Consider the following 13,760-nt stretch of genomic DNA (forward strand, 5'->3'; position numbering starts at 1 on the left):
CGCTCATCAGTTTAGTGTTATCAGTGATTGATGGCCCTAAAATGCTTGCTCTCACTCCGACGTTCGCGGCGATATGTAACAAGTGCTGCTTAATTGGCGCATCAAACGCGTATTTACGTTTTTATATGTGCGTAAATGTTGGGGTTTTTTATTTATTTTACACTTATTGTTATTGCTATCACATAGGAGGATAGCAATCCCCCTATATAATAGCAAAGGCACACTGACATGTCCTCTTTATGGAGACATTAGGGGTCTTAAAGACCCCTAATGTCACCTGGGGACCCCAAAAGAAGCTGATGAAGCACCGATCTGCTTCATCAGCTTCTTCTCTCTGGCTATAGCAGCCAGATGACTGACAGGTGAATGCGGGCCGGTCCCGAGCCGCAAATGGCCCATGACCGGCCCATTGCAAGGGCTAAGATTTGATTTGCCTGGAGTTTTGCTTTAAAGATTTAAAAGTATTGTATGTTTAAGGAAGCTCGGTCTGTCCCTCTTCTTTCACTTTTTCAAACTGCTCAGAGTAGCCTGGAATCTCCCTTTATCTCCTTCTTCTTCTTCTTCTTCTTCTTCTTCTTCTTCTTCTTCTTTTTTTTATGTATGCTGTGCAAATGGGAGCACATTAATAAACAAAATGGGTGTTTCTAAAATTTTACTGCAAGTGGAAATACACTTTAAAAGTGTGAATGACTATGTTTGACCTGCTTTTGTGTTTCTTCCAACACAGGCAGTGTCATTGAAATCCATTACAGTTTCTTCACCGAAAACCTGTTCAAAGCACCCCCTGCTACTAGCCAATGAAAGGCTGCTCAAGCTCATGTACTGTGTTTTTTAAAAATTTTATTAACAAACATGTGCATCCAAACTCAGAACGCAGCCCATCTACATGAGCCCTAAAATGTAATGCACCCATCATTCTGTGGCATGCCCTGTGCCAACTCAAATTGTTTTTAGGAAGAATAAATATCCCACACGTAGAAGGCATTCATTAAAAGGTGAAGAAACATTATTTGTGTTCGTTATTGATAATAAATTGCTTTACTTTGTCACTAGAGGTGGAAGCAAAAGGTGAAACTGACAAACTTTCAATAGAGGAGCTGAAAAGTCTCATCAACAAAGAGGAACTCACAAGGATTAGTGATAAATTCCTCCCCAAGGACACGGTGGCCTTTTGGCTCCCAGAAGCCGAGATGGAGAAAACTGAACTGGAAGCCGGAGAGCAGTTGCGTGTGAAGACAATTGGTGATGGGCCATTTCTGTGTGCGTATTTTTACTTCTGTTATATGCAATAATGTTAAGCACATTTGCGTTAAAAGAAACCTGTACCTTGCAAATACTGGCAGTGCCGAACTCTTTAAAAATGCTAGTTGTGTGGCTGTTATGTTGACCCAAAGACTTCAGTTATCTGGAGAAAGTGTCCTAGTTCTTACCTCCTGCTGACTTCACTTACTGCGTGCTTTTTTGAGTTAGTGACTCAAAGTACTGAAGCTAGAGACAGCCAGGCTACTAATCTTTTCAGAAGATGGTAGGCATTGACAACCTTTTTAACAGGTCTCCTTTAATGATAGAAGCATGAATATCATTAAGAGTCTACTTTAATTTTTTAACCTCCAACAGTGCTTTCAGTCATGTTTACAGGATGGTCAAAAATGCTATCTGTGCATCCCTAATGAGTAGCATTCTCTAAATGAACCTGAAAAATGGTGGATGATGTTCTTATAACCTTCACATTGATTCAGCTTTGTGATTCTTTCATTCTCTTTTAGTTTCTTTAGCGAAACTTGACAGTGGAACGGTGACAAAGTGCAATTTTGCTGGTGATTCTCAAACTGGGGCATCTTGGACAGACAACATAATGACCAACAAATCTCGCAGCAGCGCACCTGCTCCTGAGTCCCGGGGCCAAGGCGATGGCGCAGAAGATGATGAATGGGTATGACAATGTTGATTACAATATGCATCTTAAATAGTGCTGTGGAAATTAAAGATTCATTTCTCGATTAATCGTTAAACTTTTTGATCGATTAAAATTATTTTGATCGCTAATGAAAACACCTCACCTCTCTGCCGGCTTCAGGGAGTCCCGTCGGCGATCCAGTGACGTCACGAACATCGACGTCACCGGACTCCTCCCCCCTTCGTTAGCCGACGGAGCCACTTTGGCCAGTGAGTTTGCCCAAGAAACTTTCTGCACGAGCGCCAGCCAGGGCATTGGCCTATACACATACAGCACAGCAATGAAGTAATAAAATGAACTAGGATCACACTAATCCAGCACGTTATTATTCTGAGTTGCCCCACTCAAGCGGCGGCCATATTGAGTGGGGCACGTGAGATTAATAACGTGCTGAATTAGTGTGATCCTAGTTCATTTTATTACTTCATTGCTGTGCTGTATAGGCCAATGTAGTTGGATCTGTATGTGCGTTATAATTAATCGATTTGATTATTCGAACACGAAAATTTTAATAATTACCAGCCCTAATCTTAAAATATACCTATACTGGGCTTTATGAAACTGTACTGGACCCATTAGGTTTATTGTAGGTATTTGGAGCTACCTGCACTAGCTTTATACCTGAAGAGCCCCAAAACAAAGGGTGATATGGGGCTCTAGACATGCCACAAAAAGTTGGCTTTTAGTCTTGCCCATACCACCTCCCTAATATCACTACTGGTCAGGCAGGCCCCCATTCTAGGTAAAATCAAGATTTGCATAATATTGTACTCTGAATGTTGGAACTCCCAGGGTACTCCAGGATTACTAAAACTAAGTAATGAGCAGCACCACTTCATTTTGAAAGTTTAGTCCACTACTAGATGTAAATCCAACACTGTATGTTTGGTTGCAGATTTACATTCAGGGTTATGCACAAAAGGGTGCATAGCTTGGAGAAGGCAGGAGAAATGAACAATCTAGGACAAGATAGCTGAACTGGAAAAAATTCCCAATTCAGCTCACTTTCCAGCTCAGCTATGTTGTCCTAGATTGCTCACTTCTCCTGCCTCCTCCAAACTCTTCACCCTTTTGTGCATAACCCTGAATGCGTATGATCACGTAAGAGCTTTTGTTGATGGCATGCCCTGGATATCTTTTTAGATAGAAATAAGATTTGTGATTTATACCGGTTTTCCTTTTATTAGACTTTTAAAGCTTTTGTGTTTTCTTGCATCGGCTTTTATGCATTTTGTATTCTCCGGCAATAAAGTTTACTGTGACAAAACAAAAGGTTTAGAGACTTTCTAATGTGCACACTCAGGGCCGTGCTGTGATCGGCCAACCATTTTTTTAACTAATAAAATTGTCATCAAATTTTGGTTGTTATATCTGACATATTGTTATTTTTTTAGCCAAGTACTTGTATTTGTTTATGGATTCTGATATCATGAGTCCTGGGACCGATAGATATATAGATGCTACTGTCACTGATCTGGGAAGCACTGTGGTTAACAGTAACCGTTGTGATTAGTGCTAATTACGAAAAACAGTGGCTTAGTGTTATAGCGAAGCACGGTGGCTTATTGGTTAGCACTAGTGCCGTGCAGCGTTGGGGTCATTGGTTTCAGTCCCTGTCGTGACACTAGACGCATGGAGTTTGCCATTTTCCCTGTGCTTGAGTGGATTAGTTGGTACGTTAATTGGCTCTCCAAAATTGGCCTCAAAGGAGAACTATGGGGGTAAGTCTTTTCCCCATTGTTCTCCTTAGGGTAACGGGAGGACACAAACTAGCATCCTCCCGTCACCCTAGGCTCAGTATACCGCGAGCTACAGCTTGTGGTATACTGAGACGCTGAAGCGGATCCCGACAATTGTTCCGGGATCGCTCCCAGCTGCGTGACTGACAGCTGGCTCTGCCTATCTAGAAACAGAGCCAGCTGTACCCGCCCCCTCCCCCGTCCGTTCCGCCAGTCAGCGCTGACGGAGCGGGGAGGGGGGAATCAAGCCCCTCCCCTGTCACGGCAGAGAGCCGTGACAGGATCGAGAGGTGAGCGAACGCCGGTAACTGTTCGCTCACCTCCCGATCTACTGAGCCGACCTGTGAGAGTCTCATTGTCACAGGTCGGCTAGAACTATGAGGCAAGTGAAAAGCACTCACCTCAGTTCTCCTTTTAATATGAAATGCTACTGAGCGTGCCCAAGATGGCTGCCTCGCCATTTACTCCAACAGCATATAAAAGCACTTTGAGTCCTCAGGGAGAAAAGTGATATAGGAATATGTGTGTCCATGTGTTAAATCTGTCTAATCTACCTACATATGTTTGTTTTAACTCATGATTTATATTTTTAGTATAACTTATTTTTGTTTCTGCTTTTTTTTTTGATTTTAGGATGATTGAGAAGGTGTCGTTTATTCCTGCTGACCTTTCTCTGACCAAGTTACCACAACAAAAGACCCAAAGCACTCCCAGACTGAAAAAGTATATAAATCCATCGATTAGTAGTTCCAACTCTGCCTCAATCTGATTCATGTACAGTATAGAGCAGGGAGTACCTTCTTAGGGTTCCTGCAGCTATAAACGCTGACAGCTTTGAGCGTAGAACATTCGTAGTACAATCATGGTACATGCAATTTCACTTGTGTTTACACAAAAGACTAGAATCGGGCAACTGGCCAAAGGTGTGGTTTCTTTAACATGCCTGTAGTAAAAGCTTTATTTGTATGCCTGTATTTTTAATTGCACATTGGTACTTCCTGAAACATTCCAATTGCATTTAAATAACAAGGGAACTATTTTATTGCATACGATTATATACTGATTGATTGCACACTAAAAGAGGTTTTTAGTTGTGATAAGTAAACCCCAGCTTCTACACTCCTTTTGCTAACAACGGTTGCTGTATATCACATTTTCTTGGTGGACTGAACCCATCAATTTAGATATGACCGCCATGGAGCACCTTAAAGTGGACCTTTTACCCTCTTTCACTAAAAATCACATCAGCATGCTGATAAGAAATCATTCTACATTCATTAGTTAAATAAACATATTTTTCTTTTACTTATAATTACTTTTTTTTCAACTTCCTGGTCCTCTTAGGCATTAGTGATGTAGCCCATGTTTAAGAGATCCTAAGAGCATCCTGAGTAAGGATGGGCTCGGGCGTGTTCGCTGCTCCACGTGCCGAGCCCGCCTGGAAGCTGACAGCGCGCAGCGCCAATCACAGGCACTGAGACATTTCCCGATCTCTGCAGCTGCGGAGCGGGATATGTCTCCCTGCCTGTGATTGGCACTGCGCGCTGTCAGCTTCCTGGCGGGCTCGGCACGTGGTGCTGCGAACACTCCCGAGCCCATCCTTACTCCTGAGAAGGTTTGCATCAGCAGTGCATTGCTGAGAAATATCTAGCGAGAGGCATTTACCCCTGGTGGGATGATGTGTAGGGTTACATGTCCTAGTCAAATGTTCTAGAGTTCCAGGAAGTAAAGGGAGATTGATTAATCTGGCCATCGTGAGAAGAATGGGAAGGATAAGCAAAATAAGGTATGCAAAGAATAAAAAGTCTGCAGTGAAGTAACTGTTTGCAGATTGTCATTAGTAAACATTTCTGAAGGTGCCTTTGTTGTCATTTTTAAGATAAGGGTAAAGTTCCTCTTTAACATCTGCATGTGCCGTGGTTCAACCTAGACTTCACAGTAAGAAGCGCCCTATAACGAGATCCACCTTAAACTAATACGAAATCATCCACTGCATTTTAATTTCAGTGACAAGGTCAAACTAAACTGTGGAGTGTTTTTTTTTTGAGGGGGAAGTGTACAGTAGAGATTACCAATACATCTGTTGTCGTAAATTGTATTTCAACCAGAACACAGTACAGTAAACTCTGTTATCTGGAATTCAACTAACCCAAACTCTCATCTAACCAGAGAAAAAAAAAATCCCCCTGTGTACTCACTGTTCTGCTGATCTGTGGCATGTATTATCCTGGAAACGATCGTGTGCCTATTTCTTTGCTTTTTGATTTCTGATTTTCAATATTAATATAAAGTAAATACAGAGTGTGTGTCATGGTATAGTATGGGGTATGGCATTAGTTAGACCCATTTTTAATAGTAACTCTCAAGCAACCAGAAACTACATTTATCCAGAATCTACCAATCTCCGTGGATGCCGGATAACGAGGAGTAATTCCTTTTCTTCATGCCAAGTCTGAGCTGTAAAGAGATGTATTTTGAGTATCAGGACTGTTTGTCTTGTATCTTATGTTAGAACTGTTTGTATATGCAAGTGTAATAAGACATTTATATGTGTAACAAAATATACTCATTTAATGATGTAATTTTATATGTGATTGTATGTTTTTATAAAAATCAATAAAGATACCTTGCAGCTTGAAAATTAAAACGGTCTTGCAAAGGAAATAAGTTAGTGTGGCTATTAATAAACACAGAACACGTATACAGTATTACATATTCTATAGTATGTCGCTGAAGTAACGCTTTATTTGTATGTTACAATAAATGTCCACTAGGTGGTGATATCTACCTTCACGATTTATCATGTTTCCAATTTATTACGGTTGTTGTGGTTTTTTATCTTCTATTATGTTATCTACTTTTCTTCCCTCTTTTGTTTATTTTTTTGGCCCCATCCACGTTTTATATCTGATGGTTACCCTGGCTAGTCTGTCAAGATTTGGAACTCATACACTCCTACAGGGACAATGAAATTGGCAGCTGGCATTACCTTATCCTAATTTTAGTAATTTTCAAAAAGAAGAAATACAAACACAGTAAACATTTTGATGTGTAAAGTTGAGCGAAGGTAAACTATTTATACAGTGTGCATGTTTGTAATGAAGCAAGAAGTTGGAAATACCTTCACAGACAACACAAATATCGCAATATAGATGGACATTAAAGTAAGAGAACTAAAGCCCCCAACAGAGGACAGGGCCACCCAAAAGAAAGTGTGTGTGTGTGGGGGAGGAGGGGGCAAGCCAATAAATGGAAGGGGAGATACAAGAATAGAGAAGGAAGAGGAAAGGAAAGAACAGGAAAACTTTTTAAAAATATAGGGTAAGGGCATTTGTATTAGGGGGGCTCAACGGGGCAATAATAAATTACCTAGAACGGACTTCTATTCCAAGTCGGATATCGATATGCTAAGTCGGTGTACACCGCAGCCAGACTCCTCAGCAGCCAGACTCCTCCATTTGCATCATATTGTCCATGACATCTTCCCAGGAAGCCACCGTAAGGGCCACATAGGATTTCCAAATTAACTTACCCTAATTAATTGGCATTCATATATAATCTGCCGCTGCAGGTCACATGATGCAGGAGAGAAGTGATGTTTACAGAAAGCTTTTTTTTTAATTATTATTAAAGTGCAATTGATGGAGCATAACAAAGTCATATTTGTTTTGAGCAGAAAAAAAGTATTGGCCAATCAGGATCATTGTGCTTGTTTCTTGCCATAAGAGACAGCAAGTGCACATAAGTGGATCAGTGTGACAACTGGAAACAGGAAGCACAAATCTGGCCAACTCCCACACATATAATTATAAACTATACATAGAATAAAGGCTATCAGCATGGTTAGGCAGACTCTTTGGTGAAGAAAGTTCCCTGAATAATCGTTAATTTTTTACAAAATGAGGGGAGAGGGGGTTAACACTTGCCTAGTGTGTAAGCGTAACCTTGAGACAGGTGTCTATGCTGTCTTTAATGCAGATATACCATTGCATACCTAACCCTTATAACCCAGGTTGGGTCACAGTGGATACTGTAGTGACAAGCATAATATAATATAACATAAAAAGTAAGTCAGCGCATCATATTCTTCATCATCAAAACACATTTATTGACATTGGTCGATCATGAATTCTCAGGAAAAATAGCAACGCTTCAGGACCACTCAAGCTTTCTTCGTCGGGCAATACGATCACATTGCTTGATGAAGGGGCCCTGCGTGGTTCCAAAATGTTGCTTTTTCCCCGTCATTTATTGATCGACCACTGTGAGTAAAGATGTTTAGATGATGATGATTTTGGTGTGTTGGTGACTTACTCTGTATGTTTTATGATTTCTTTAGGGCAAAGTTGCCATCTTGACAAAGGGCACTGTGACCAGGATCAGCGACTTAGACAACGTAAGATGTAATAGGTAGATTGTGGTCACTAAGGCATCAATTTTTTTCATGCCGTTAAGCGGGTCAAGCATCAGCGCTGAACCCTGTGTTGTATCCCTAGTGTGAGTGCAGGATACAAGAAGCTAAAATTCATGACATATTCAAGTACTTACACTTCCTATTTGTATTTAAAACAGGCAGCTAGGAAGCTGGCCTCTGTCCTGGCAGTGCCACATGTTCTGAAACTATATAGTTTGTGTGTGTATTAGGTTTCTTGTAGTATGGACTGCAAACATTATATGCCTTTTTTATTGCGTCAAATGTGAGAAGCCCTGCCCCAATTCCCCAATTATCTTTAGATGTTGTCTGATACTGTATATTTTTTTATCTTAACGGAATGAATCTCTATATTGAATTCGGCTACATGAAGAGGCATTATTCTTAGATTTCCCATCTACACATTGTAAATACTGCTGTCATTAGGTAAAACATTGCTGCTTGTAATTTTATTAAGATCAAGTGTTGCAATTGCTACTCTAGTTCCCCAAAGTGTCTTATTAATAAGAAATAGGATGTTGGCTTCCACTGTGTAAACCATTTTACATTGAATCCAGATGTTTTTGGGAAGGCCTAACCAATAAATCTGTATGGGGATTAAACATGTCATGTCCAGGGTCATTATAATCTGCTCATTGCGCAATCTGACAATAAAAGGCAAATAAGATTATCCTCAAATGTTTGAAACACATTCTGTAAATCCTTTCTGCCTTGGTTGAGGAGAGTCAAGGTACTGTTAACCACAACGCTCTCTTAAGAGAATGTTCTGTTTGCTGAAATTTTCTGGCTATAGTCCAGAAGTCCTTGAATGTCTCACTTTGCAAGTACTTAAACATTTCTTGAAAGAAAAGGGTGTAACTAAAAATAACTTGGATATATAAGAAAATTGATATGAGGGATTTGGCCCTCCAAGCTTGAGTTTTAAGGAGATTATTCACATCAGGAAGTTTGAGAAAACAAATACAGGTTATCCTTTTGTTACCCTTCTCAAAACATGGCTGCTTGAGATCATCTCTTGAAGCACCAGTTATAAAGCAGTGGTATGATCTTGCCAGAGCCATTCTGCTGCGTTAAGAAAATACAAATGCCAGCACATTTATAAAGCATAGTGGTGTGCTTTATAAAAGTGCACTACATTTTACTTGCTTTGGGACAGCAAAGTAGCATTCATTCCAAAGGATACATGAAATAATCCCCTTTATACTTACCTGTATTCCTAAGAATCTTCTTCCAGGAAATTATATTATCAGATTTGGTTCCCTCCTTATCATGGCTTCCATGCCATGTCAAGGGTCAGAGCCATGTGTGTATGCTCTCTCTGAATGCCCCATACTCCAAATAGACCACCATCACTGTTCCTCAGACCCTCTCTGTCCAGGGGAAACAGATTCTGATAGCAACCTGCCTGTTGCTATCAGATTTGGTTCCCCCTCCATCATGGCGTACATGCCATTTCAAGGGTCAGAGTCATGTGTGTAGGCTATCTCTGACTGCCCCACACTCCAAATAGACCATCCTCACTGTGCCTCCATTCCCCGGGGCCTATCTGTCCAGGGGAAACCGATTAACATAGTGGGCTGCCTATAGCTATCAGATTTGGTTTCCCCTCCAATAGCGCTTCCACGCCATTTCAAGAGTTAATGTCGTGTGTGTATGCTATCTCTGACTGCCCCACACCCCAAATAGACCATCCTTACTGTTCCTAAATTCCTCAGACCCTATCTGTCCAGGAGAAAGTGATTTTGATAGCAACCTGCCTATTGCTATCGGATATGGTTCCCCATCCATAATGACTTCCACACTTTCAAGGTTCAGAATCAATTGTGTATGCCCACTCTGACTGCCCCACACCTTGAATAGACCACTATGAGTGTTTCTCAATTTCCTGGACCCTATCTGTCCAGGGAAAACCAATTCTGATAGCGAGCTGTCTATTGTTATCAGATTTTGGTTACCCCTTCAGTATGGCTTCAACACTATTTCAAGGTTCAGAATCATTTATGTACGCCCTCTCTGACTGCCCCACACCCCAAATAGGCCATCTTCACTGTTCCTTCATTCCCCGTACCCTATCTGTCCAGGGGAAACTGATTTTGATAGCAACCTGCCTATTGCTATCAGTTTTGGTTCCCCTTCCAATATGGCTTCCACACTATTTCAAGGTTCGGAAATCATTTGTGTATGCCCTTTCTGACTGCCCCACATCCCAAATAGACCATCCTGACTGTTCCTCAATTCCCTGGACCCTATCTATTCAAGGAAAACTGATTCTGATAGCAAGATGCCTACTACTATCAGATTTGGTTCCTCTCCCCCATTATGGCTTTCACACCATTTCAAGCGTCAATGTCATTTGTGTTCGCTACCTCTGACCACCCCACACCCCAAATAGACCATCCTCACTGTTCGTCAATTCCCTGGAGCCTATCTGTCCAGGGGAAACTGATTCTGATAGCAAGCTGCCTATTACTGTCAGAGTTGGTTCCCCCTCCAATATGGCTTCCACGCTATTTCAAGGGTCAATGTCATGTGTGAATGCTTTCTCTGAAAGCTAAACACCTCAAATTGACTGTTCCTCAATTCCTCTGACCCTATCTGTCAGTTATCATTCTAATCTTGTGTGGATTACGAAGTCAACACCCTTTAATGTGGAATACAATATCTGAAAAGAGTACTACTGGACCAGGAACTCTTTCCACAGTTCCAACGAAGGCTACTGCCACTGACCAGGTCAAAGGCAAAACTGTTTGGAACTGTTTCAGCTAATGCAGAACGTATGCCCATGTTGTTCCCTTAGCCATGTACCTCAGGATGTTGCTTTTCTATGGGAAGATTGTTGTGGGGTGGAGGTATCTGATGGATGAATTGTGGGACAGGGCTACGTTTATATGTGCATAAACGTGGGGGTGGGGACTTAAAAACACGGAGTCCTCAATCTCTTTTTCTGTATCTCCTGTTATCATTGAACAGGAATCCTCTATACTGAGTGTTCCTGTTTATTCATAACATGAGGACATAGTGTGTTTACTATAACCACAATTATGAATGGACAGGAGGTGATGTAGATCACTTCCCATTTATTCATAATTGAGGATATAGTAACCATACTCTGTCCTCAATTATTTGCATTGGCTCTCCTTTCTGACAGCTGTCACAGGAAGCTGAGTGAGCGATACAGAGAGGGGAGCCCAGCCTCCTGTGACAGCGCTGGCTGTCTCCGCCCACACACCGCTCTGCCGGACTGTGACAGGAGGCTCAGCGGTGTGGGAGGAGAGACACCGGACGCTCATAGCGTTCCCCTTCTGCAGCGCTTGGCCGTCTGTGACACTTTTTCTCCTCCCCACTGGGACACACAGCAGCGCCCAGCGGGGAGGAGAGAAAGAATGGATGCACCGCTGTATTGGCAGAAAAATTGCACTTTCGGCATTTAGCCAAAAGTGCAATTTTCGGCCGATATGTTTCTGCGGCCGATATATCGGTGCATCCCTAATTATTAGTGCGAATTGGGATGATCAGTGTGGATTTGGATTATCAGTGTGGATTGGGATGAGCAGTATTGATTGGGATGATCAGTATGGATTGGGGTGAGCAGTATTGATTGGGATGATCAGTATGGATTGGGGTGAGCAGTATTGATTGGGATGATCAGTATGGATTGGGGTGAGCAGTGGGGATTTGGATGAGCAGTGGGGATTTGGATGAGCAGTGTGGATTTGGATGAGCAGTATTTATTGGGATGATCAGTATGGATTGGGGTGAGCAGTATGGATTGGGATGAGCAGTGTGGGTTAGGAGGGTCAGTGTGCATTGGGATAATCAGATGGGATTGGGGTGAGCAGTATTGATTGGGATGATCAGTATGGATTGGGGTGAGCAGTATTGATTGGCATGATCAGTATGGATTGGGGTGAGCAGTATTGATTGGGGTGAGCAGTATTGATTGGAGTGAGCAGTGGAGATTGGGATGAGCAGTATTGATTGGGATGATCAGTATGGATTGGGGTAAGCAGTATTGATTGGGATGATCTGTATGGATTGGAGTGAGCAGTATTGATTGGGATGATCAGTATGGATTGGGGTGAGCAGTGGGGATTTGGATGAGCAGTGGGGATTTGGATGAGCAGTGTGGATTTGGATGAGCAGTATTTATTGGGATGATCAGTATGGATTGGGGTGAGCAGTATGGATTGGGATGAGCAGTGTGGGTTAGGAGGGTCAGTGTGCATTGGGATAATCAGATGGGATTGGGGTGAGCAGTATTGATTGGGATGATCAGTATGGATTGGGGTGAGCAGTATTGATTGGCATGATCAGTATGGATTGGGGTGAGCAGTATTGATTGGGGTGAGCAGTATTGATTGGAGTGAGCAGTGGAGATTGGGATGAGCAGTATTGATTGGGATGATCAGTATGGATTGGGGTAAGCAGTATTGATTGGGATGATCAGTAGGGATTGGAGTGAGCAGTATTGATTGGGATGGTCAGTGTGGATTGGGATGATCAGTGGGGATTGGGATGATCAGTAGGGATTGGGGTGAGCAGTGTGCATTTGGATGAGCAGTGCAGCATTTACAAGACTATATAAATGACCTATATAAAAATAATGTTTATTTTGCAGCCTATTTTATCATCAGGAGAGTAGCAGAGGAAATGTCAGATCGCAGCCAACTCAACATAGACTGTGGAGTAATGTGACATGTTTCAGGTGATTTGTTATACAGTGTGGAGAGGAAACGTTTGTTTCTATCTGATAGAACGCCAGAAAGAGGGGGAGGGGCTATGCAAATACACTAGCGGCTATACACACAATGGTAGAGAGACGTTCTTCTTTATCTGATAGAAGACCAGAGCTAGAAGAGAGGCGGGGCTATGTAGATACACATGCAGCTTTAGGGAAGAGCCGAGGTTAAGGAGATAGCCGAGCGGCAAGGGGAAATAAGATTTATAGGGAAACAGAATTCGACACAACACCGTAACTAAAACATCATGGGACCACATTCCGTGTAGCACCATGTATGTCATCTCCACGGAACTAAAGCAGCAGGGGGAGTATATTCCATGTTGCACCATGTCTGTCATCTCCACGGAACTGAAATCAGCAGGTGGACTATATTCCGCGTTGCACCGTGGCCGGATGTTGTTGTTCCCGGCAGAGAAAGGGATTGGCTCTTCATTGTAGCTGTGTGAAGATGATTAAGGCGATTCTGGTGTTCAATAATCATGGAAAACCGCGATTTATGCGATTCTACCAGCACTTCGTGAGTCCTGTCATTGTGTGTACATAGTACAGTCCGGTCCTGTCAGTGTGTGTACATAGTACAGTCCGGTCCTGTCAGTGTGTGTACATAGCACAGTCCTGTCAGTGTGTGCACATAGCACAGTCCTGTCAGTGTGTGCACATAGCACAGTCCTGTCAGTGTGTGCACATAGCACAGTCCTGTCAGTGTGTGCACATAGCACAGTCCTGTCAGTGTGTGCACATAGCACAGTCCTGTCAGTGTGCGTACATAGTACAGCCCGGTCCTGTCAGTGTGCGTACATAGTACAGCCCGGTCCTGTCAGTGTGCGTACATAGTACAGCCCGGTCCTTTCAGTGTATGTACATAGCACAGTCCTGTCAGTGTGTGTACAT

The 13,760-nt window shown here is 42.4% G+C and overlaps 2 protein-coding genes across 6 annotated transcripts in view; both read left to right on the plus strand.

Moving 5' to 3' along the window:
* LOC108799586 (arpin-like) overlaps positions 1-4,480 on the plus strand; it is a 6,740-nt gene extending 2,260 nt beyond the window's left edge. Inside the window, exons 2-4 of the mRNA XM_018571471.1 lie at positions 996-1,260; positions 1,767-1,933; positions 4,330-4,480. Of these exons, the coding sequence (XP_018426973.1) occupies positions 996-1,260; positions 1,767-1,933; positions 4,330-4,338 (441 nt within the window). The 3' untranslated portion in view covers positions 4,339-4,480. The remainder of the gene's footprint in view (positions 1-995; positions 1,261-1,766; positions 1,934-4,329) is intronic.
* Positions 4,481-13,264: 8,784 nt separating this feature from the next.
* The window catches only part of LOC108799667 (AP-3 complex subunit sigma-2), a 59,985-nt gene continuing 59,489 nt past the window's right edge, over positions 13,265-13,760 (plus strand). For all 5 annotated transcript variants that reach the window (XM_018571574.1, XM_018571566.1, XM_018571588.1 and 2 more), the window contains exon 1: positions 13,265-13,386. In XM_018571574.1, the coding sequence (XP_018427076.1) occupies positions 13,318-13,386 (69 nt within the window). In that variant the 5' untranslated portion in view covers positions 13,265-13,317. The remainder of the gene's footprint in view (positions 13,387-13,760) is intronic.

Source organism: Nanorana parkeri, unplaced genomic scaffold (assembly GCF_000935625.1).
Source record: "Nanorana parkeri isolate BGI_ZX_2015 unplaced genomic scaffold, ASM93562v1 scaffold42, whole genome shotgun sequence".
NCBI lineage: Eukaryota > Metazoa > Chordata > Amphibia > Anura > Dicroglossidae > Nanorana > Nanorana parkeri.